At 38.6% G+C, this 26,486-nt stretch overlaps 1 protein-coding gene across 1 annotated transcript in view; it reads right to left on the reverse strand.

Annotated features, from left to right (window-relative positions):
- fam155b (family with sequence similarity 155 member B) overlaps positions 1-21,995 on the reverse strand; it is a 106,727-nt gene extending 84,732 nt beyond the window's left edge. The window contains exon 1 of the mRNA XM_035434463.1: positions 20,521-21,995. Coding sequence (XP_035290354.1) covers positions 20,521-21,237 — 717 coding nt within the window. The 5' untranslated portion in view covers positions 21,238-21,995. The remainder of the gene's footprint in view (positions 1-20,520) is intronic.
- Positions 21,996-26,486: the final 4,491 nt, after the last annotated feature.

Below are 26,486 nucleotides of genomic sequence, written 5' to 3' on the forward strand. Positions count from 1 at the left end.
ACCGTGAACTCCCACTGAAACTGCAAACCGCACAGATTGTGCTTTTCCGCAGTTTCACTGAGTGATCTTGTAGGTAGAATGACCAAATGACAAGAGAAAAAATAGGGGCCATCCCTTTTGGTGAGATTTTTTAAAAATGCTCATAAATCACAAATGCTCAGAAATCGGGACATTTGGTCATCCTAACTGTAAGCACAGTGGGATGCCTTTGATTTTAGGCCATTGGCCAAATCTTGCTGTTTCTGCTGAGTTGTATTAGCAAGGCAATATGGTTAACACAAGAGGTGTGACCAAGAGCATAGGCAGGCTGGAAGAACATTTTTAATGAGACTGAAACAGTACACTGAATGCAGAGCTCAGAAAAGATTGACCAATGCTGTCTGAGAAATGCTTCTGGTCATAATTATAATAGGGCTCCAGTTTTAGTAACTTTAATTTACTTAAAGGCATGATTACATAGCAAGAAATCAACAACTTGGGAAAGTTTTTGATGGATATGCTTACTGTGCCAATCGTCAACAAATCTCCCCTGCATAGGTTACTGACTTTGTTTTTCTCTAAATGGATGTATGGATGTTTTCTCCAAATTCCAATGTACGTTTACAAATGATAATGCACAAACTGATATTTTTTCCACATTTTTCCATATTTTTCATGATTTTTCACATTCCCTTTAAGTCTTTAATGACTTCACTGTTTAGGGTGTTAAGAAAGAAAGGAGATCTAGTTCACTAATGATCCCCGAAGCAAAATACAAGGCATTATTTAACATATTCAGAACTTATCAAGGGCAATTTAGAGCAAATGATTATGTAATGCATTTTATGGCTTGCTTTAAGGTTAACAACATACAGTAAATGAAACAAATTGTCACAAGTACTCCTTTTTCCCATCCCTGATGAAACTTTTGCATTGCTTAATTTGTGTAAACATTTCCCCAGGCACATGTCCATGAGTCAAATTTCAAAATTACCTGAGCACATATTTCTTAAATGCACAATATTAAATATGTAAATCTGCTGCACAGAAATCACAATGTGCCAATATATATACAATTAAACCCTGCCTGCACCCATTATTTTGATGTACAAGATTAAAGGTGAGTGTACATTGATCCCTAATAAGGTAAATAATATCTAACTTTCCTTCTTTTTTCTCCTAAATTCATAATGCACCATTATCTGTGTGTGTGTGTGTGTATACAGTGCCCTCCAAAAGTATGGTAAAGGTAGAGTGAAATTTGTATTTTTGCTATATATATGTTTTTGAGATCAAAAGATGAATATGAGACAAAAGTACAGCCAATTAGCTTGTATTTAATGGTATTTACATGCATACAGTAGGCCTACATGTTTCACCATTTACAAAAAATGCTGTTTTTGTGTTGAGGCCTCCCATTTCAACATAACATGGATGACTGACAGGTGTTGACTGTTGACCAGGTGTTTCCTTTGGTATGGACTGCTCACACATAAGAGCAGTGCGTGTCTAGTCTTGGTTTTAGTCTTTGTTTTCATCTGTGTAGATTGCATTCAGAGTCAGAAAGTATGAACCATCATGAAGACCAATGGTTAAAAAAAAACAACTTGCATAAAAAGTGCCGTGATTTCTATATAGTGAAACCAAATTGTATTAAAATATCCTTTAATAAAAGCCGAGAATGTGCACTTTAACCATATTTTATTACAAATATTGTTGTGAAGTACAAAGCCAACTCAAGAAAAAATATGGCTTTGTCCCAAATATTATGGACCTCACTGTATATATACATAAAATGGTAAAATATGTACACATGTAAATACCATGAAATAAAAACAAACTAATTGCAAATGCAAAAAGTATATAGCAAAAACAACAAAACTCCCTCTACCATGACCATACTATTGGAAGGCACTGTACACACACACACACACACACACACACACACGCACAGATGACATATCAGCAACCCAAATATTTCTAACTGTCAAACATCCTTTCCCTCAGTAGGAGTGAACAGCCTCATACGTATGCAGCGTGATATTCTGCACTTGCAGGCTAAAGCTGACCATAGCAACTTCTTACCCTCCGAGGATGAAGTGATCTCTCTCTAGTGACGAGGGGAAGATTCATAAGACATGGGGTGGACTGTCTCAAGTGGAAGGAGCAAATGTCTAGTGACATCTATAAATGGTTCCATATGACCGGTAAATGTAAAAGACAAACACGTATGCATATTTCATGGCGTCCATCCCATGTGTATTAAAGGTCCTTTGGCTAGAATTTAATTTAAAGAGTAAACATTTGCGCTCTGACAACATTTACTTTCATGGTTACCTTAGGTAGGGTCTTACTTGATTAGAACAGGAATCACAACCTCACATAGAGCGAGGATTGTGGTTCCCCACAATTGGAATGAAAAAAAAAATGTTCTGACTCATGAAGCCTTTTAGATTTTGACAAAAATAAATTATTTTTTAAATTTCCCCTAGAAAACATACATTGCACAGTGCATGTTGTGACCTTGTTGGTGAATGGCACTATATGGATGAGAGACTGAATGAATAACACTCCAGATATATTTTTTTAAGTAGGTGTACTGCACACACCAATAAGTTTAGCCATTTTCTTAGCAGTAACAGCACACTGACATTGTTAGTTAGTGGATAGCATAGTGGATGACAACACGCTAATCATTTCACAAATACATACTTTACAAGCTTCAGTAAACAAACTGTTTGACATTATATATTTGGGAGATTAGCCATGGCAGTTCAAGAACAGTGAGCTATTTAACCACTTTACATCATTTTTCTAATAAACATACCCTATATAACCAAACTGATCTGAAAACCCCTTGGTCTGGGGCTGTTTTTAATCGTTTGGGCTAGGCCCCATAGTTCTGGCCTGTACCAAGCCCTGACCTCAACCCCATCCAACAGATTTGGGATCAATTGAACAGCCAACAGTGAGCCAGGCCTAATCGCCCAATCAGTGCCCAACTTCACTAATGCTCTTCTGGCTGAATGGAAGCAAATCTGCATTGCATTACCTACAGTAATGCTTTAACATCTACTACATAGCCTTCCCAGAAGAGTGGAGGTTGTACATATTGGCAAAGGGAAGACAAACTCCATATTAATGCCCATAATTAATGCCCAATGAGATGTTGGATGTCTGGAGTCCACATACTTTTGGCCATGTAGTGTATTTCCAAAGACTGAACTATGTTACTGATCACTTATTCAGGACTCCGGACATCTGGTCTTTCATTGCCAATGATTCTGCCTTTGTAAAGGAACGTGTATCAGTAAGCAAAGGGACTCCACACAAACATAGTGTAGGAAGAGGGTGGCATTTCTACTGACTGTGATGCTGACAATTATCTGTGAGATGCAAGCATGCACTGAACATGAGATGGAAGAATGCAAAGTGTAGGGTCATAATTCAACTGAATTTACATTGAAAGGGGACATTTTAACCAACAGATGCCACGGTGTCTAAAATTGCCGTTGTATGTGCATTTTCTCACCAAATGTATTACTATTATAATATGACATTTTATATTTAAATTGGGCAACATTTCCTAAAATCCTGAGCTTAACTTCCCATGGAAAGTTTCTGGAATGTTTCTGGGAATTTACTGGAAATTTCCCAACCGTTTGCACACCTAATCATAAAAGCCCCCTTTACTGTAGAGCGCGAATGAGGCTGGCAGTAGCTACAACCAAAGCTTCCTGACCTGATGCATCATGATTGATTTTCAGTTGCATTATCTGTAGACGGAGCTATAAAGGCTGATGTCAGGCTGAATCCTGGCAGAATCCTGGCAGATAAAGGTTATTGGCTATGATCAGGCATTTAACCACTTGACATTTGGAATGGTGGCACAGTGGTTAGCATTATTGTCTTGCAAGAGGGAGGTTCTGGGTTCAGTTTTCATTATTTCTTAGTTACAGCGTGTTGAAGCTATTTATCCATAGGTTTAATGTGAAATTAAAACTGGCCTATGGTAAATATTTAGGATTGTTTTGCAATGTTTTCTTGAAATTCTGATGGAAGAAAATTTGAACAAATTATTTATGAGATTTATTTGAACTGAATTTTTGAAAAAACTGACAGCCCAACTCTGCACCTCCCGCAAAAGAATGTCTTGGGAGAAACATCTGATTAGCATATCCTTATTCTCCGCTTCCATTGCAGTGGTAGACAACGAAAATGTGCAGGACGCCCTGCACAATGTGCTCTGAAAGGGAATGAAAAGAGGTAATTTGATTGGCTATGAATGAATCCAGCTGCAACACACCCAATGATAATTTATTCATCATAAACCAGCCCATTTTCTACATACACCGCGTACATTGGCTGTGCGCTCCTCAACTATGGTGACATTTAATGGCTACACCCTGTGCACCCACACAATGCGTAATCGATTGCACCCATACACCGCGCAACATTGATTCTGGAAAATACAGAACCTTAGACTTTGTTATGCATCTTCAAAACATATTCTATTGACATAATACAAAACAAACTGCAATAAAGCTGCTAAGAAAGACAGAGACCTATTCTGTTTGAATAGGCACAGTGAACAAAAACATATCAAGCAACAGATCTTAAAAATATGATTTATTTACTTTTTGCTGCAGCTCCTTTAGCAGGCCGCAAACATTAAAAAACTTTATCCCAGCTAATTACTGAAACTGGTTCAAGGCAAGATTTAGCTTCTGAAAATAAATCTGATTGCCCTAATTACTCTCTTTTTAAAAAAAGAACACCATATTTTCAGAAGGAAGCAGATTTTCATGCTGAAGTGTTGTAAATTTTGTTGAGACAATGAAACTTTATCCATGCACGTTCCCCTCCACAAGGTAATTGTCATACTATGAATACAAATGTACAAGCTTTACTGACATTTGTGGATTAGCAATAGAATACCACACAATTTATCATTTTATAACGGTCTCTCTGTTCTTGTTATTGCAGGAGTAGTTTGTCCCCAGTGCTGCTGCTTTCATCCCTAAATGCATTTATTAAATTGACATCTTGGAAAAAGAGGGGTCCACATTACACAGATGATTGGATCGTTTCATCTCGGCGTCAAGCAGATGCTGTGGCAAGGCCCCAATCACTCATCAGGTTGAGGTTCTCCAAGGCTGTAATGATCCCTGCGTTCTTACAGCTCTCAGGAACAGCCTGCTTTAATAAGCCATCCTTGTGTTGCTTCAACAAACTTTCTTACTGCTGCACCTGTTAATACTTCCAAGCTTTCTACCAATGCTACTGCTACTGTTCACTGAGGACAACTATCCAATGACACTCCACCGTCTTGTAGGAATAGTACTAGTTCTACTCCCATTGGTACTACTGCTGCCTTTGCACATAATTACACCAGTACTACTGGGACTAATAATGATAAGACATATAAAGCCTAATTCGATCTTGTAATTCAATTCTCTTGCCCTGGGACCTCTGTATCACGTTAAAACCTTTATGGCAATTCATTACAAAGGAACACTATCAAATACAATTAGATTTTTTTTTTTTTTTTTTTTTTTTTTTTAAACAACTTTTGTGGGGTTTATCATAGCACATTTATTCTATTAGTTAAATGGATGGGGCTCTGGGGACACTGGCTGTTATGAGCAGGAATGAAGAATCAATATGAATGCGCTTAGGGCAGGTTCACAGACACCTAATCTGAAACAGAAGCTTTGGGGAGAGAGTGTGGCACGGAGTAAGGGAATTTATGGCTGTGTGAAATTTGAGTGGTTCTAGCAAATTACAGCCAGTATTACTTTACAAGTCATTGGTTAGTTGCCATGATTTTCCACCTCCAAATATTTGTCAGAAGTAGCTATTGCTTTAGAATAGAAAATGAACCTTGGGCCTTCACATTGTGTAATTTCGCATCAGAGAGTCAAACTTTCCAGGCACCTAGTACAATAAAGTTGTATTCATCAGTCTTCCCACTCATTGGTGTCTCTTGTATGACATACTGTAGCAACGAGAACAAGTAAACCTTGCAAAGCATGCAGAGTACAACATTCAGCACATTAAGTCATCAGAAGAGTGTGAACTGACTGGATTGTACAGTGACCTCGCAAATGTGATATTAAATTATGGATGTGTATGTGTACAAACAGTACAGGCCAAAAGTATAAGGTCACCTTTAAACAAAAAAAAGAAAAGAAAACTTTAGATCCAGTGAATCCATACACATTTATTGAATAACAAACCAAACAATTTCAATTTCTACCATCAATAACACAAACAGATGAGTGTTATGTCCCCATAAAAGTAATCTTAGAGTTAATCATAGACTTTCCTCAGGATAGCCTCCTTGGACTTTAATTGTCTATCCAATGATTTTGCAAAGTGGGAGGCAGAGGGGTAATTAAATTGAGTGAAATCTTATCTACCTTAAGTTTAAAAAAGAAAAAGAAAAAAAAAACCCTGTCAGCCTGTAGCGCAAGTAAAATAAGCAATAAAGTTGCAAGAAATAAGGTGAAGGAGGAGGAATTAGGCTTAAACGTGCGGGCCAAGTAAACATGGTTATTCACAGTGAGAAATTGCAGAGGACCTTAAGATTTCAAGGTGCGGTGTTCAGTACACACTCAGAGCGGTCCAGCTGATGGGCAGTAATGTTTACAGGAGAAGACCAGGAAGACCAAGAGGCAGAAGACATATCTTGTGTTGTCTAGCAAGAAAAACAGTCATGAAACTGTATCACAACTACAGGATGAATTCAATGCTACTAGAAAGAAACCAGTTCCCCGAACTACAGTGAAACGGCAACTATGACCTGCTGGTCTAAAAGGACATATCTGCGAAAAAGCCCTTTATATGTGCTATTTACAAGAAACAAATACTCCAATGGCCCGAGCACCATTAACACTGGACCAACAGGATTAGGAAAAGGCAGATGCACATCCTTTTAGACCAGTAAATCATAGTTGCTGCTTCACTGTAGTCAGGGAAACTGGTTTCTCTCTAGCTACATCAAGTTCTTTCTGTAGTTGTGCAATTTTACAACAATTAATTTTGCTAGATGCCCATCAACTGGACCCTTTGGAGTGTGTACTGAACACTACACCTGGAAATCATAAACTTCTTACAGGGAAGAAGGGAATAACCTTGCAGCAATACATTTACCTGGCCCCAGACATCTAAGCCCAACACCTTCTTCTTAGCCATATTTCTTGCAGCTTTAGTGCCTATTTTACTTACACTACAAGCCAATGGTATTAGGCTACCTGTGGTTTTAAAAAAACTTAAGGTAGGTAAGATTTAAGTCAATATATTTACCCCTCCATCTCCCTCCCACCGCCCATTTGCAAAACATTTGGATAGAATTTCAATAATTTAATTGTAAGTAAAGCCAAAGGAGGCAATTTTGAGGAAAGCCGCATCAAAGATTATTTTTAAGTAAAACTCTTCTGTGTTTTTTTGTTTTGTAGATAGAAATTGAAAGAATGTTCATACTTTGGTTTGTTATTCAATACATGTGCAAATATTAACTGAATTATTTTTTACCTGAGGCTTTTTTAAATAAAAAAAAAAACAAAAAAAAAAACACATGTGGCCAAATACCTTCGGCCAGTGCTTTATATAGAGTTACTGGATGCACAATAAATATTCTGGAAATCGGTTTCCTGGGGGTAAAACTTATGCAAGTACTGCTTTTAATGTTTTAGAGATTAGTGTCATAGGTTCAGAGCATACTGGGCATGTTCATTAAGCCAAGAAAATCTGCCATAGTTTTTTTATTATTATTATTATTTTTTTTTTTTTACATTTGTTTGGGAATGAGAGAGAGAGAGATCAGTTGCAAAAAGAAAAATTCTTCACCTGTTTGCTGTAGCATTCTAGGTTTCAAGTGGGACCATTGAGGAATGATTTCCTTAAATCTTTCAAATGTAATGCAAGTAGATTTATTTTTTCATTAAGCTCTTGTGAGTTTTCCCATAAGTGCCCTTTGAAGATTTGATTCTTTTCACATTTCAAATGCTTGTGACCCCCAGTAAAAGAAAGGAACAATGACTATTCACTTGCTCTATCTATAGATATCTATCCTCTGCATAGTGGGAATCATATTGCTTCACTAATGTAGAACTGAGGATGAGGACAAAGAAACAGTGGGTCAGAAATAAAAAAATAAATAAAAAAAACCCAGGGGCATGAGCAGATTTCTTTCTTTCAATATCATCTTTTCAATATTATCTTTGATCTGGCTGCACATAACAAGTATTGGTAAACACCCAACTCACCCCTCTTTGAAATCACAAGACTCCCTGCGGTGTGCTGTTACTCACACATCCCATGTGTTGAGAAACACTATGCAATTCTTGGATCACTTGTAATTATTTATGGATTTACTGCCCCATTTCAATAGCATTTGCAATTCCAATGTAAACCTGCTCATTGTGAAATAGCTTTTTGTGGCTTTTGTTTCTAAAGAGTAAATGAGTAAATACAATAATGCACAATGTAGGCAGAAGCAGTTTTAATTAAGGATTCCTTAGGGCTGTTGACTGAAATCCCTCTACCACTGCCAAAGAAGTATTTGAGTCATGCAGTGCCCAAAAGTTCACTGCAAGAGAAATAAGCCATCACTGCCCTTAAACATAAAAAGACATTCACTAGAGTTAAACACTGCAAAGGTTCTGGCTAAAGACACTCTAGTAACCGTATCTTTACATATACTTCAGAATGTTTGTTTTTCCCCCCCTTAGTCACTGTCCTTCAGTTGACAGCTGAGGTATCCCACCTACCTCCAAACATGTATAGCATCCTAATGGCTACTGAATGACAGGACACTCTGAAACGAGAGGCAGGGCAAAGCTTCACTCATATCCATTGGCCAGGTGACACAAAGCCCCACCAGCCAATGGTCTACGCTGGGAGGCGGAGCAATGTTCCATTTCTTGTTGTGGATGTTACAGGAATACTAAGCAGAGCCACATTGATATTCTAGTACACAGCGTGCCAGCTGAGCTATACCCCCGATTGACTTGTGGTGCTTGTGTCCTCACCTTTCACATCCTTCCTCAAAGGTTCTTTCCCTCTGAAAAAAATAAAGCACTACATGTCACATTCACTCAATTGTTCCCCTTGGCAACAACAGTTGTGTTTGTGTTGCATTCATTTTGAGCTTCTTTCCCAACACTCAACCTAAATGATTATCGCACGCTCCAACTGAACACCAGTCGTGCGACTGTTTTCATCCAGCTCCACAATGCGTTTGTTTAACCGTGGATTTCATCATCCATTTAAAAAGAAAAAAATATACAAAAGCATAAAAATGGTGATTACTATATGCCTAGGTTTGAAACTGAATACAAAATATTTTTCACACAGAGATGCTGCTGCTGACAATACTGTTAAAAATGAAAATATTGACACTCATCAAGAAATTAGTACAAATTCCTACAAAACCACAAGCACATAAATGACAGGTACTGCCTTCTTCACAAATCAAAAGGATACTGTCAGTAACTGATATTATATGGTATTTCAAATTGCATCTTTTTTTGTATTTTTTTAAAACTTACTGTCACTCACAGTTGCTCATTTGATGGTACTAACGTTACTTCAAGCTATCCAGCTAGATACATTAGGTGGGCACTCAGGGTGAGTGGGCAGGGTTCAAGACTGAAGATACTTATTTGATTGTAAAGATTGAGATTCTGTGGTCATTTTGGTTATTTATGTAGGAAACCCTGAGTGCCAAACTCTCTGTGCTGTATTGGTAAGGGGCATGCTCCTCCAAGGTGTACTGCATACGTGTATTGCACACCTGGCATCTCAGTTTACTTTTAATACAGGGTTAACAAGAACAAAAAATCACAATCCCCCACAAGTGCATAGCTGGAAAGCCCATGCTGATGTAATGCAGTCCTTAATTTTTGTACTTTATGTACTGCAGCACCTTTCTACATTCAATCCAGGTTTCACATCTAAACCAATGATACTGAGCATGGTATTGAAAATATAAGCTTTCTCCAAAGGTCTCATACTTAAAAGCTTCTAGCGGCTAATAAAGACAAAGCTTAATAAAAAGCCAGTGAAGAAGGAGGAGAAGGGCAGCAGTTTATCCTCAGGAAAAGCAGTGGATGTATACCGAGTGGGCACAGTCTTTGAACATTTTTGGAAGAGTTTAATCTGAAATAACCTCACTGCCTCCCCCTTGCCTGACTCAAGAGTTGTTGACAAAGGAATAAAATATTGCCTGCATGGACTGTCATCTCCAATCTGTCTCCACCTTTTAGCCACACAGACGAACACAAGCCCTCTTTGGCCCATAAAAAGGTATATCCAAAGTAAATGAGAGAGGATGTGTGGAAACTAATGGGCTTTGACGGCAGAATTTATATTTAAAGCGACACTGTTGGCTCTGATCCTGCAAATATTAATACTATGGTTTACACTGTACAGTGAGTAGTAGAAGCAGCCAGTGTGTTTTTTTTTTTTTTGAATCCACAAATGTTCACTGTGTTTAATTTCATTGTAATAATTTCCACTGTAAATATCAGGAACCGGCCTAGAATCGTTGTGCCTGTACCAGCCAAGAAATGTACAATCACACTGAATGGTTTTGCAAATATTTACATGTGATCATACTGTGTTCACCCTTTATATGCACACACACGTGCACACATGCACACACGAACACACATAAAATAGTACCATGCAACATAGCACCTATTCATTGGTATACATAAGCATTTTATACTCATGTGGGAACTAATGTCTTCAGGGAGGAAAAAACTAATTCCCTACCTAACCTGTAGCCACATTTCAGCAGTTATACAATATCATAAGCAGACAGTCCCTTCACCTTTGTCATTTTTTTCTTTATATTGATTTGTCTGATTGATTAAACTTGAAATATAAATATTTTTATCTGCTGCATATTATTTGGCATCATTGCCCTGATTTGGACTTTTTGATTTTGCTGGAGGGAGTTTGGATTTACAAGCTGCTCCTCCTGAATCACATTGTGAGGACTGCCAGTGTTCCAGCCATCTTGTTTGCTAGGTCACTGTGGCTTTATGACATAATGACTGAGGCCATTGTCTGAGGCCGCCTTTCAGTCCCCCTGGAGCGATCGTGTTGAGATTTTCTTTTGTGTACGTGCATAATTTGCCCTTGCGGGATCCAAGGGGTGGGTGGGTGAGGAGGTCGGGGGTTTAAGAGCTGATGGTTACAACCGTCGTTGGGAGGAAATGCAATTTGATTAATGGTCAGTGCACTTTTCCAGAAATCCCACTCCATTCGAGCATTGTTATTACAGTCTCCATTTGTGGTCATGAAATTACTGTCATTGGGGAAAGCTTTTTTTTTTTTTTTTTTTTTAATGCTGGTCCAGTAACCTAGATAGATCAAGAACACTATATAGAGGAAGGGTCATCAGGTGCTATAGACACCATAATTGTAGAGCACATTCTGTCAAAATGATCAATATTATACAAGACATTTATTTTTCCATTTTAAAATAATTTTCCAAACTTTCTAAACCAGTTAAAAAATGCATATAAATAAATATATTTGTTGATTATCAGGAATACAGGAAAGATTTCACTTTTGTCAGGCACTTGAATGACTGTGCTTTTGGAACAACTGCAAAGAATATCTTGTGACATGCTATGGGTGGCGATAGACATAATCAGCTATTGTGGTAGATCCAAGCCTGGGGTGTCCAATCAAAAATGGTAGGTATGGGTGCAGGTTTTTGTTGTACCCCAGCATTATGACACCTGATTAAACAAATTAACTAATCATCATTTTCAATGATAAATTGATAAAAACAAATCAATGTCAGGGCTGGGCTATAACAAAAACCTGCACCCACACTGGCCCTTTTCAGATACAATGAGACACTCCTGATTGAAGCCATTAATATCATAATAACATGATATAACTTTAATATTAACTTTTATTAAAAAGTTTTTGATTTAAACATAAATGCTGGGTGGAAGAAATGATAATAATGACAATTGTCTTCAGGTTTTCCAAAATAATTACTCAAACTTCCAAAATGTCTTTATTTTCACTTGTTCTCCAAATATTCTATAACTGTTTGGTAGGCACCGGTGTGTAAAAGTTGTTCACAATCAGAAAGCATCACTTTTTTGACAGCACATTTCTTGAAGTTAATTGCAATGATTGAAAATCACTGCTTGATAAGGAAATGTCCAATGATCCTGTTCCTTGATCTCATTATTAGTATTTGGACACAGCAATGCAAGAATCTGCAGCCGCATTGTAATGATAATTTTACAAGTGCCTAGCAGGATGTTAAATTACAAGTAGCAAGCTATTTCCATTCAGATTCTGTCAACCTGCAGCGAGGTCTACAGATGAACTGCTGGCTGACCGCACGCTGCGGTAAAAAGGCTATTTTACAAGAAGCTCCTTTGTCATGTAAAAACAACTCAAACGGTGCTAGGGAAACCGAGCTTCCGTGCTCGTCTTGGTTTGATCTGCTAAGGCCGCTGATCCTGGCGCTGGGTCTGGAGCCTTGTGTAAAAGCACCCCAGGCCTCCGAATTCCTTCAAAAAAAAAAAAAAAAAAAAAACCCCAGAGCAATTTGCACTGGTGTCAGGGAGCACGCATTCTGCGGTCCTGCTATGCCCGCTAGCCACCCACACCAGGGAAAACTAATTTGCCGTAACACCAGGAGTCCCTGCGAACAACAGGAAGGGAAAGGCGTCGGCTCTCGAGGCGCCTGAGCACGCCGGCGCAAGCGGAAAGCTGTGTGTGAACGGGCACGGCTACACACACCTCAACTGGAAACTCTTGGAAAAAAAACTAATTTCCCATGCGTTTAAAGCCAATGCCCGCAAAGCAAAGCAAAGCCCAGTTTGCCGTTCAGCAAGGAGTACAGTCTAGGATGTCATCAATCTGAACTGAAGAACTGTGAGGCCTCAAAATCCTATTGGTGCTCTCTGGAAGACAACAGCTGTGTGGGATCAGGAGTTCGTTCGACTTTGGCTTTCGGTCCCTGAGCCTCCTTCGTCTATGATGCTTTCATTTTTATCATTTGTGCTCAAGATGCAAGTGAGGACGCCCTACCTATACATTTATCACATTTTTGCTGATTTAGAAAGGCTTTGTCCAAATCAACTCTTTAATCATAATGATAATGCTGAACAATATTTAAAGAAGAGATGAGCCTTGTTTGGTCCTGCCACTTCTTGAACAAGACAATTTCAAATATATTCCATTCAACCATGCGTTTAACAGGGTTAATTTCCTTAATCCCTTCCAGCAACTGTCAAGAGATACAGAAGCCTTTAACTGCTTGAGATCTATGGAGCATTCAAACTGGTTGTACTGATATTTAAAAGGCAATTATTTTGCCTTTTAAATATTAGTATTTTTTAAATATTCACATTGCACTCAGAAATTGACTTAATAAAAATTTAACTCAGAAATTGACATAAAAAAAGAACATAATGCCTTCAGCAATGAGTATCTAAACACCATCTTCCTAACCATTACATAAACATGAATTCTCATGTAAACTGACAGACCATAATGGGAAATTGCATAGCACCACCAGTGCTTTAAGAGTCGACTAATGGACATACTTTACCAAATCACAATTTCATACTGCTACTTTTACTATATACAGTACATGCTATCCAGGGATGAAAATGAAGTATACTTTTTATACACTCAAGTGCCACTATAAGTACATGTAATTTAGTACATTTATCTTAAGAACACTGGAGTACAACTTATCAACAGTTTTGTATACATGAATTTTATTTTTTTATATACTTAAGTACACGTTCTTCTAATTTATTTATTTATTTATTGCTTGGGAATAGTGTGGCCCTCCCCTTTATGTTTATGGGGAATTTTGTTTCCTTAAATAACTGAAAAATTGCAGGGGTGGATGGAGGTTTTTGTTGCATCCCAGCATTAGGACACCTGATTCAACCAATTAACTAATCATCGTCTTCAATGATGAAGATAACTGAATAACGTAAATGACTGAAAAACTGCATTTGTTTTTTTCTTTTGTGCTAAACAGTGTGCTGATAACAATGCCTATTTGAATACAGAGCAGGACACATGCTTACCTACGATGAAAAGAACATCTTCAGCCAGAAACACGGTTTCCTGCCTCGGTGTCATTGTTGTTGTTGTTGTTGCAATAACTAGAGATATTTCTTCAAACTACTCTTATGCAATTTGACTCTCTCACCAATGATTACTCTAGTTCTACTATTTGCTTGTATCACTGTCTTTGAGACATATGGAATGAAGCATTAGGCCTACCATCTTTTATATTGACTTTTCAATTTAGATGAATCCCTGCTGGAACAAGGACTGTGGGTGCATACGCAAAGTGTTTCTAAAGCTAATGTAGTATGTGTGCAATTACAATACGGACAGCACTACTTTATTTGATGTATGCCATGTGAACAATGTGGCTTGTATATATACCCATACAGTCTGCACACAGCCCTGTGACTGTACTGTGATTTTCACAAAGCACAGATTGGTATGGTCTCAACTGTATCATTAGCGGACTACGATCAGTAGTCCACAGCAGAACATCAAATGGAAGACACAACTGGTATTTTACATTTAAAATAAGGCAAGACACTTATCCAGAGCTACTTACAGAGTTTGTATTCATTTCATATAATCCATTTATACAGCTGGATATTTACTAAAGCTATTCTGCTCAAGGACCTTGCTCAAAGTTGCAACGGCAGTGCCTCATTTGGGAATTGAGCCCACAAGCCCAGTTCTCTAGCCATTATACTACACCGCCTCCTCCCACAAGTGCTATAGCAGAATTAGATTGGTGAGGTTTTCTTTGGTTACCAATACACTAGTTCCTGCCAACAATGCACAAGGTGTGCCCACCAACAATGTACAAGGGTACCACCCATGTACAGTGAGAGATGAACTTCAAATCTAATTAGAGGTAATTCCCTCTGCAGTAAAGTACAGTCTGAATGGTGTAAAATAGACACTGGTTTGCAAGCAAGTGCATCAGAACAGTCCAGCTCTAGTGTTCTTGGAATACAAGCGAGCTAGTGGAGAAGAAATCACAACTGCCACCCAAGTGTAGTTCCACAAGTTTAATTTTACATATAGTACACTTAAATCTTTGAGTAAATTAATATATTACTGTTAATGTTGGGAAATTGCATAGTACGAGTTACATTGATAAACCACATTAAACAACAACTTGCATCTTAGGTTTGTTTACTGTCTGCACACCAACAAAATGATAATTCAGCCCCACAATTAATCTTGTTGGTAAAGGGGCTCTTGGCCTTGCAGAATGAGTAAAATAATAGGTGGTTCGGTTACAAATATAATTTACCTGAGTAGCTTTACTTTTAATCACAAACAATCTCAACATGAATTTGTGCTTTTTGTCAGAGGACAAAACTGGACCTGTATCATGGAAAAAGTACACTTGATTACTGGTCACTTGAGCTGCGTGTTCACATTACCATTCAGAGCCGTTCCAAGCCAGATTATTAAAAACACATAGCGTTAATGCTGTGGACACCATTTAGGGACAGCACATTCCTTTTCTCTCTTCGGACATTCTCTTAGTCCATTCTCTCCCTTAATCCATTTTGACTTGCTATTTTGCATAATTATCTTGGCTGATCATAAGTGAGTGTAATAGAAAATACTTTGCAGAACGAAAAGCAGAATGCTCCTTTAAAAAAAAAAAAAAGAAAACACTGATCCGTATTTATTCCTGTTCTGTTCATAACTATACGTGTGCAACCCATGCACGCAAGACACTACTTTATTGCCCCAAGCAACAGCACATGAAGAATGAACTGCTATGGGAGATTCCGGATACTGATGAAGGCAATTGCTGAGGCAGCTGTTGCAATGTCTGCTCAAAAATCATGATTCGTCTCCCTTTTCCGCTTTCACTAGGCTTCAGGATTTTAGTCTGACATTTACTTTCCGATTCCTTCAAGTAGAAGGGACACTTTTTCACACTCTATTGACCTCTCACTCAAGTGTTTCACTTTCCTACTTGTTCCTAGCAAAACAAAACATATTTCTCACTTTACACATTAAATGGTAGTTCCTCTTCTACGGTAGGGTTATTCCATATGCCGGTCACATATAGTGCTTGTCTTGGCTGGATATCTTCTTCAGCTAACAGAGGATTCCACTTCTTGGTTTGACCTCTCCTCCCCATTTCTCTGTTGCCCTCTGTTATGGTTCAAATTTCCTTTATGTACTTTTGCTTCCCACTCAGATTTTTCTTTTTCCCAGGGCTGTTTTTCCTCTTCTCTAGCTGCACAATGTTTTAACAAACCTTACAGGCTGTGTTTCCTAATTCTCTTAGCTCACTCATTTTCTTTCTTTCTTTCTTCTGAACATGTCACAAGAAAACAAGGAAGGGATAGAGGAGAAAAGATAAAGAAAGGAGAAGAGAGGAAAGACTTCCCCTCGAGTATTAGTGTCTTAGTTTGTGAGGAATGAGTGTATGAGTGAACACACCATTCACTCGCACACTCATACCCACGGCCAATGTAACTTAACCCATAACAAGCTAATTTAATATCATTAATGTTATCACCTCTCAATTCCCATTGTGGATGTATCCCTAACTACCAACTAGCAGGCAGACTTTACTTTGTAAGCTCAGCTTAAACGATTTAATTTAAATTTATGCAGCCCTGGCACCAGTTAACCCCTTCTGTATCATAAGAAGACAAGGGCACAAGAAAGGTTGTGTTTGAACAGATACAGAGTCTAATAACCCTTAGCAAACAAAATGTAATAACTGGATTTTATTTTTTATTTTATTTTTTTACAAGGTAAAATACTGTATCCTCAATTGGCTTTAGTTAAGATTTTAAGAAGAGCAAAAACTAAATTAATTTCAATGATCGCCCATAAGCTTAACAGTCCAGTCTGACTTTTGTCTATAGCATTGCATCTGCGGCTCTAGATTAGCGAGCTGATCTGGGAAATATGACAGCTAATCCTTGGCCTGGACACCATGAGAAGAGCAGCTGAGTTCAGTGGCCCAGTCCCCATGCTGATTCACACTGATTCAGGAGGGCAGCCTGTATCAATCCCAAATCAAACTGTGCATCGCGGCAGATCTTCGCTGCATGCCTGTGCATTATCCCGCTGTCTAGGTCCTGCCAAAGTAATGAAGAGGCACTAAACCACTCAGTGACCATTTGTTCTGTGCCGCTTTGTATCCAAATTAAACTTTCTGATAATACGCTTTTAAAAAAAAATATATACCTTAAAACATCCACATATTGCAGTTTTTATTATCATAATTCACATAGCTGGTTAGATGGATATATGGATCCAATAAGTGACTTTAAAAAATTACAATGATTTTTATCAATATCACACCTCACTAGTCCCGTATTATGCATTTTGAGATTACACCTCAGCTACACATTTGGCTGCAAACCACCATACTGACAGCAGACCATTTCCTCCTGTTCAAACAGCTCATTTCATTTCGTATTCGCAAGCTGGTCTGTGATCCCCAAAAACAGCAGGAAACTTGCACATACGACACTGCGTGATGAACATTTACAACATTGCCTCATGTAGTTAGGGTCTGGAATGGCTTATTAGTGTTGCATTTGTATGGTCTGCTTTTCAGTTGAGTGTGAAAAATGGTATCACATTCTACACTATCAATTCAGTACATGCATCCTTCTAATGGACAGTAAACACATTTTATTGGCAAACCACAGATATGACTTGTACTATGGTTCTTGCATTTCCTCCGTTTTGTTTTATTCATTTTTGTCAGATAAACTAACCTGAAGATGATCGTTATTCTCCAGTCCGCAAAGCCATATTAGCAGCTGAAACAACAGTTATGTTGCGATTACACCCCATCTTCAGACACGAGGGAGTGGGAAGAAGTCGGCATTATTTAACCATTATTGTACCTGTCATCTTCCTAGGTCACTGTGTGTCACACCTTTTCTCTGCCCGGGTATAATACCCCAGGACTTAAAAGCTTGAAGCAGCAATGCCGCTTGGCTGCTTAAGCTCTCATTAAAGATACAGAACAGCACCTGAAACTTGATAGCACTGCTAACGACCACGTAGGGCTGCAGAGTTCAGCTCAAGTCCACAACCGCAGGCTCCTTAATGAGCTGTAAATGCTTCGTTGCCAGAGAGGGCTTCCTTTGGAAGTGGAACATCAAAGGATACGCCAGATAGCCTTGACGAGCTTCCGAAAAGGTGACATCACCAGTGCCTGACGTTCGTGGCGAGATGCCAGAGCTGACAAGACTCAAAACAACCAACGTGAAATCTTGCCTTTCCTCACAAGTCCACGGGAAGACACGTGACCTGCTTGGGAGAGACTGCATCAAAGGCTCATTAGGTTTATAAGGGAAGCCCTGCCAATCTGTGGAAGAGAAAGGGATTTTTTTTTATGAGAAATGTGAATTAGACGCAGTAAATACTGCAAATTGCTGATGTACCTTCAATAGTACAGTTGGAGGTGTTGATTGTGTGATTCTGGTGATACCCACAATTTCATGAATTTGTAGGCCTCCTTCATCACAGATATAATCTTCTAAGAAACAATGCTGCATATGATGAATCTCTTATCAAACACATTTTCACACTTTTTCTGTTTTTATAATGCTCCTGACAACATCTTGGCAGTGATAATAGAGGGAGATTGACTTCTACATTTAGCTGATCTATTTTCAGTGACACTGACAGCCCAGGGCACATCCACAGAATCCATGAACTAGTAGGAGTCATCAATTGAAAGGTTTTCATTTTTCCCATAATTAAATTGTGCAAGACCCCTTATCCTTAAGGGACAGCCAAAGGAAATGTATGCACATAACCAGCTTCCAATCAGATTTTAGCCACTGGTAAACAACACTATACACCAGGCAATAAACAAAAAACATGTTCCTGTTTGTCATCTGTTGTTCTCCATCCCTTCTTGTGGCCCATTAATAAAGATAGAGATGCAATCTTACACCAGCAAAACAGCTGAAAGCTTCAAAAAAAGCTTTGCCTTATGATACTGTGCCCCCATGGACTACAACTGGTTTAATCAAAAATAGCACATTTTGTTTGTATATGCTTGGGATGAACAGGTCTTTGACACTTTTGTTGCTCGTGATTGGCAGAAGGCACATTCAAAGTAACCATTTTTAGACAGTACTTGGTTATTTCTCTTGTTTCGCACATCTTAACACACAATTTACATGTTTAATGAGATGTCACTTGGATTTTTGATGACATCAAGCTCATCACACTTGATACACTTCATGAATATTGACAAACTTTATGTATATCTGACTATCCCTATAGTTCATAGGGATGGTTAAGGACAATTTATATTAAGAATAACATACCACCATTTACTGTTCTTCACAAAATGTCAGTCATCCCTTAAATCAAAATTATTTTTTCATGCAAATCCCAATAACCCAGAAGCATATAACATCATCAAAGTGCCCATATCACACTGAGACAAACTGTTCAATATACTACCAGTTTCAAAGTGGAGGTATGAGAGTTGCTTAGTTAGCATTGTGGTGGTCTCCAGATGAATCTTCGAATACAATCAACTACTTTTTAGTCAATGTACCATTTATTCATTTATGCATTCTTGCAGTGCATTGAAATACCCAGAGCAGCGAAATCCCATTGCAAAAATGTTAATTCAACAAAGACAGAAGACCAGTGCTTTCAAATTCAAATTCATCCCATACAATTTACAACAGAGTGCATGCTTCTAAAGGCGAGCAGCAGAGCACTCACAAATCCAGAGAGAGGTGAATTGAAGTTTGGGAACCAGCGCTCCGTTGCACTCAGTGTTGGAGAATTGGAGATTTAACGCACTTCCTGGATATTCTGGCACCGCGAATGCTTTGCAAAGTTCCAAGCACTAATCTGCCTAAATGTCCATTCCGAAATATTTCTCTGAAGTCAAGTTGGCTGTTAACACACCGGCTCTCGAAAAAGATACACGTAACTTCAGTTTTAAATGTCATATACCAATTTCCTCAGCAGCGAGCGTTAGTTTAATTCTATTAAGATGACATTGACACTTTCAGAAAGTGCCCCAGTTGTCTACATGACTGATCTGTAACATGTCATAACGGATCATAATCGGCTGCTTTAAATGCAAGAAAAAGCGCGTCAAAATATGATTGACTCGGCCTCAGAGACATTTCATCTACAAAGACAATGAATCTATGCCATAGAAAAATACATTTATTTCCGAACAGACAATAATTTTACACAGCTAAGGCAACAGATACCTTTAATACTAAAATGACGTCATGAAACACCATTGGTTGTCTCGACAGCCCCTGTAAAGTTACAACCGCAAGACATGAAGCGAACACCTTCGCCAGCATTGGATAAATAAGATTCCGTTAACACACGAGTGCACAGAATAACAAAAAGACCTCTCATTTATCTAGACAGTTGATGCTTAAAGAAATAACCCAGCACATGGCGGCAATACGTGCGTCTTATTCGAGCAACGAGTGAATAGACAAGCCTTACCTTACAGTCCTCTGTACTTGATCTTACTGAATAATCCTCTGATAAATACTTGAGAAAGAGGAAGTCAAACTCCTCATATTTTTCCTGAGCGTGTTGGTCCAGCCTCATGTATGCCTGGATGCAGGTGCTGCAGACGTCCTCGTCCTCCACAGCGCCGCTACCCAAATCCCAAATCATGTTCTGAAGACTGCAATTCAAATTGTCTGGGTTGGCCATCCCCAACAGCAGGTCGGAGATAGAGTATGAGTCACAAAAGGAAAGGCTGAAATTCCTAAAATAAGTCAAAATCAACTGTGTCGATAATGATGGAGTTGAAAATGTGGAACCAAGGCCCGTTCTCTGCCGATGCAAGGTGGTGCAGGCTGACTCCAGATGTTGGTTGTTTTGAGCATCAGTGCAATGAGGACTTGGAGCAGCGGATTTGGTCAGATTGCTTAGAAAAATACCACACTTTTCGCCCTGTACTGGATGGTCCCCGTCAGTTGCGTTGCTCCAGGGTTTGCGGTAGTTCCTCTCCTTGGACCTAAGCTTAACTCCAGCACACAACCAGAGGTGATCAGAGAGAAGGACGGTGAAAAATAACAGGGATGCCAAAGACATTCGCCATTTCTGTGCCCTCTCGGAATCGGCGCAGGGTTTGTCGTTTTGTTTGGGTGCACAACATATTTTCAACACGGCATCATCTTCCCTTCGATACATCCAAGCACCCCTGATCATATTTTAGGGGGAGACAAAATCAATCTCCAGTGGGTTATTCTCCTCTCCAGTTTTTTCCCCCAAACAATGTCACCTACCTCCTTTGCAACATGATGATGGGCTGCATATTTTCCGGCGTTGAATTAAAAAATCAATCCACTTCCTCACCTCTGCGTCTAATTTTTTGAACGATCCATTGCAAAGAAAAACAGCCAGACAAAATCTCCCCTATACACCCATAATTTTAGCATGCTGCAAAATCCTACCAGCATCCTCAGCGCCCCTTCGCCAGTACTCAGGAAACGCATATCACGCATGAAGAGGAAATCTTACTTAAAAACTGTCATCCTTGAGGAAATGTGTTTTCTTTTATTTTTTCTTCCGTTTCTGGTGCAGAAAGCTGTATTTTCTGCTCATCGTCCTGATATCCCCCTTATGCTCCTCTTCTCAGTCTGTCGCCATCTTCGGCTTTATAGAGAACACCTTGAGATTTTTTTTCCTTTTTTTAATTGAGGGGGGTGGGGCGCGTGCGCGCTCGCTCGATTCCCGAGCTAGGTCTCCCCCTTCACTACCCATTAGCGCCAGCTTCATTCATCGTCCAACTTTCATTCATTTTTTTGCCAGGGGGGTAACCCGATGTATGCGAGTGGCTTCTGATCAAATAAATCGCCACCAAATCAATTACTGAACCCTGAGAGATTCAGAACCACGTTGTGAAATGTGCTTCTTAGTAATGTTAACCTCGGTGCTACATTCCTTCCTGTCAGTACATCCATGCTGAATGCAACGCTCTCTCTCTCTCTCTCTCTCTCTCTCTCTCTCTCTCTCTCTCTCTCTCTCTCTCTCTCTCTCTCTCTCTCTCTCTCTCTCTCTCTCTCTCTCTCTCTCTCTCTCTCTCTCTCTCTCTCTCTCTCTCTCTCTCTCTCTCTCTCTCTCTCTCTCTCTCTCTCTCTCTCTCTCTCTCTCTCTCTCTGCCTCCCTGCTGGTTTGCAGAAAATATTGTGTGAATAATGTTACAATGTCAGTGCATATCACGGTGGATAGTTAGACCGATGTTTTATGGACAAAATAATTACTTTCGATTACAGTATTAAATGGATTCTGTTCTTTCTCTGTTATCAGAATAAATATAATATCTGGTTTTGTCCAATAAAATGGTACAAGATAGAAAGAGAGCTTCTGTGCTGCAATCTTGCTAACACCTAGCACAGTCTGTGCCTTTGGGGGCACAAGTAATTTGTTTGTTTGTTGTTAGTTTGTTTGATTCTCTATGTCAGTCTGCTTAAGCAAAGTGTGGGCATCTGGGTATTCAAAAGGTTCAAAAGCTAATATATATTACAAGACTTGAAGCGATTTTATTTTTCCATCATTCAACTGAATAAAATACATGTTCATTTACTTCTAACAGTTGCAATATGAAACACAATCAAGAACTGAGTATTGCCTTTAATTTCTTGCACTTAAAGTTTTTTGGTACCACCTTTGTATGTAAGGATTATGATGTGATTGATTTAACTTACGTGCAGTTTATACAGCCTCCATAATATTTTTATTGGTTTGTTTCCCAGGATTGATTATTTGATATTTTGGCAGGCATCCAGTGATAAAATATTTTAATTTGTACTTATAGGACAGAATAATGAGTCAAATAGTAAGCCTTTAGATTCAGCCAAAGTCCGAATCAAATACTGCTTTGCACATTTGATGAATGCAAAAATGGTTGCTTTGCTGTCTCTAAATACAATGTGTACAGTAGCTTACGTAAATTCTCTTTATTTCTGGCCACAAATTTCTGGTGTATGCTGTGTGACTACCCTCAGAAGATGCATACTTTACAGTTATAATCTGTAGTATACATGAATGTATACATATTGCCCACATATGTTAATGTTGATTTCTATGTTCATATCAGTTAATGTTTCAGACACTGATATTTTTGAAATGGCAATGATATTTACCATTGCTAAATTACTAATAACAATCCTACAATGCAAGTCCCACAAAATTTCCTTACTAGGTGTTTATTGGCATCTCTGCACATTAATCGACTTTAATATCTTATCTAACAATGACTTGTTAACATGCTTAGACATACTGTGTGTACATTTATTCTTAATACATTCGTATTAAGAAGGCTATATAAGAACTAGCATTAAAAAAGCATTTGTTCTCAACAAATATGGACCAAATTCAGCATTCAGTTTCAGATTCAACCAGTTGGTCAGTGATATACATTTCTTGTGTGCGTTGAGTTACAAGGAGGTTCCAGGGCCTTCCTTGAAACTAATCTATGGGCTAAGGACTCATTTCAGAAACTGCCGATTTCCAAACTAAATGTGATAGAAGTTATGAACATGAACAACATGCAGTATGTTGTGCAAGGAACACCCAGGCCTTGAGTTGTAAAAATTGCAGGCTTGGATATTACGGATGTAACTGCCAAGTAGCCGACGGGTGTTAGGAGGCAAAGCAGGATTAAAAAGAAAAAATAAATAAATAAGGAAATGCAAGCTAGTTGCAGCCAAAAGAAAAAAGAAAGCAACCCCTCACAAATTATTCTCACCAAATTATACTTATGTGACAATAGAAATAAACGAAACCAAAGAAATAGGTGGATATGTGTTCTGTTTCATTATAAAGCCCAGTATATTTGCACAGTCTAGCTGTAGGGTACTTTTCCCTTAAGGCTCAGTAAGTAAAACTTACTTGGCCTCTTAAACTGTATTCATTTATTGATTTCAGCCCCTGCAGAGCTGATTATGTTGCACATTAAAAATGCAACATCTGTTTGAAATCATTAATCAAAATTAAGGAACAAGGGTGCAATGTTTGGATGTAATCTAAACCTAAAGGTTTAGATTAAACTATATACCAAATTCTGATGTGGTGGGACAGTAACAGGTGTCTCATCAAACTGACAGAATAAAATCAGAACCGATTTGTTCCTGATTGTTGATGAGAGAATTTGTCCTTAATGCATTCGTTTTATCCAAATATACAGTTCTGAGGTAATAAGCCATTCAAAGACAGCTGGTAAACCTTCCTTTAAATTTAATATTACTGAGATGTGACAGATCATGCGACAGTGTTGCTGAATGGACAGCTACCAGACATTATACAGGGTGGTAGCAATGAATAGCTGGAATATTATTTGATCTAGTGAAGTGAGATGAAAATTAAAATGTAGTTTATAAAAAAAATGTATATAAAAAAGATCTGTTTAGGAGAATCAGAAAGGCAAAGTTGTGACTTTGAAAAGCTGTGATACAGTGACCACAATGGTAGCACAGCTGCGAAACAATGGCGTGTGTCTGAAGACACACGGAGCATCATTATATGCTGTAATTACACAGGTGTGAAAAGCTGTTACATAGCCACTACAGGTCACCCAGTTATGGAAGTTCAAGATGTGAGCTACCATTTTTGAGATGCCACTGCAGACACAGAAATGTCAACATGTGACTAGAATCCTGTGACAGGGGAAAGAGAAGATAGCAAGAAGGTTTTTTTTTTTCTTTGAATGGGCAGCAGGAAAGGGAATAATTGAGAAAAAAATCTGCCTTTAGAAAGGAAAAAAATTATGGGTGAAAGCACATCGCCTGAACAAGTGAAAGGAAAATTCATGGTTAGGAGTCCTGGTGAACTCAGCTACCTTATTGTATTGGAGGTCTCTATAATGGGATTATGTGAAAGAGGTTATAGTCCTCCTGGAGCTGATGGAGCCTGATCTCAGTCTGATAGCAGTGAAAACGTTGGTAATAATATAAAATACCGCATGCTCAAAGAGAAGGAACATCTGTGAGGAGAAAGCCAGGTTTCAGAGGGAGGTAAGCAAAAAGGCAGAAGATGATTGATACACACGAGAAGACGTGTGAGAATACTGAAAATAGCAACAGCCATACACAGAGGAAGGCACAGATTGCAGATGATACGCTACGGAAAAGGGATGGATACAGCAAGCAGATGAGTATGTTACAAACGGCGTGGGATGAAACTGGAATTGTTGACTTACTCACCTGGTTTACTTCATACTCAAACACATAGTGTGTCACATCAATCATGTTGACATACAAACAATGCATACCGTATGTTGATATTCTGACAGAACAAACACGAGTTATACTAGGGGGAAGAGTCAGAGCCATATAGAGATACAGCAGAATACAATGTGGCATAATGAAAAAGTGGACAGAGGAGTTCCAGCCTGATGTATAATATGGTTTCACAGACCATTAGCCAGAGAGCTATGACCAAGCAGATTGTAACAGCTAAGACAGGTACATAATGTATCTCTGAAACAATAAAAAATCTCTAAATAAGTGGTATAAGTGAGGGAAAGGACAATGGATGGGATGAAATATCAAACAAGAGGGTGGAGAGGTGGACGTTAAAAATATGGAACTAGAACTCTAAAGGCAAATGTCCAAGTAATTATGAATGAATTCTTCTAGGAAGTACAAATAATAATGAAATCAGTGGTATAAATATGAAGAAGTGGATTACAAAACAGAATGCAAAAGGAACAAAAAGCCATAACAAAAAGAGAAATGTGTGAGGCAGTTTGCAATTACCACTATGGATCCTCTCAGGACACACTCAACACACTGAATAGCTCTGTTCATGGACCAATGCTGGCATGTTATTTCAGGATCACTTTTAAAATTGGAAACACAGAAGGATAATGTAGAAATCACAATCACAGAACTGGATTGGGACATAACGAAGGATTTCTCTGTGATACTTTTGTGGTTCTCAGACTCTGCAGAGAAAATGATGAAAGGGTGAGGAATGAAGCCAATGTGAATGCTAATAAGCAAAAATATAAATAAGACATGTCAGGTGTGCTGATGGTCATGTCATGTAGTACCGAACAGGGGCTTGACAGTGAGACGTGTGAGCACCGAGACAGCACGGAAAGGTGATATGGAGATCACAGCAAAGAGAAAGACAGAAGTGTCAAGGAAAGGAGAGGGAGGACCTACATTCATCCTTAGATGTAGCAAATGATTGATTATGAAAACTGAGAGAATAAAACATTGGAATGGCAAAGGAAATGCTTAATAATACAATAGAGGTATTGGCTACAGTCTTAGGTGGACAGTTGAAAAAGGGGATTCAATAACATACTAGGATACATTGTTATGCAGAGAGCAGATATTCAGTAATTGAAAAAAGTCTAAATGTCTGACTACTTTGAAACGAGAAGTTGAAGCTGGATTTTGAGGGATGGGTTAGGTCTCAGCTGAACAGATGGTTGAAGGGACAGGAAA

This window comes from Anguilla anguilla, chromosome 9 (assembly GCF_013347855.1).
Source record: "Anguilla anguilla isolate fAngAng1 chromosome 9, fAngAng1.pri, whole genome shotgun sequence".
Lineage (NCBI taxonomy): Eukaryota > Metazoa > Chordata > Actinopteri > Anguilliformes > Anguillidae > Anguilla > Anguilla anguilla.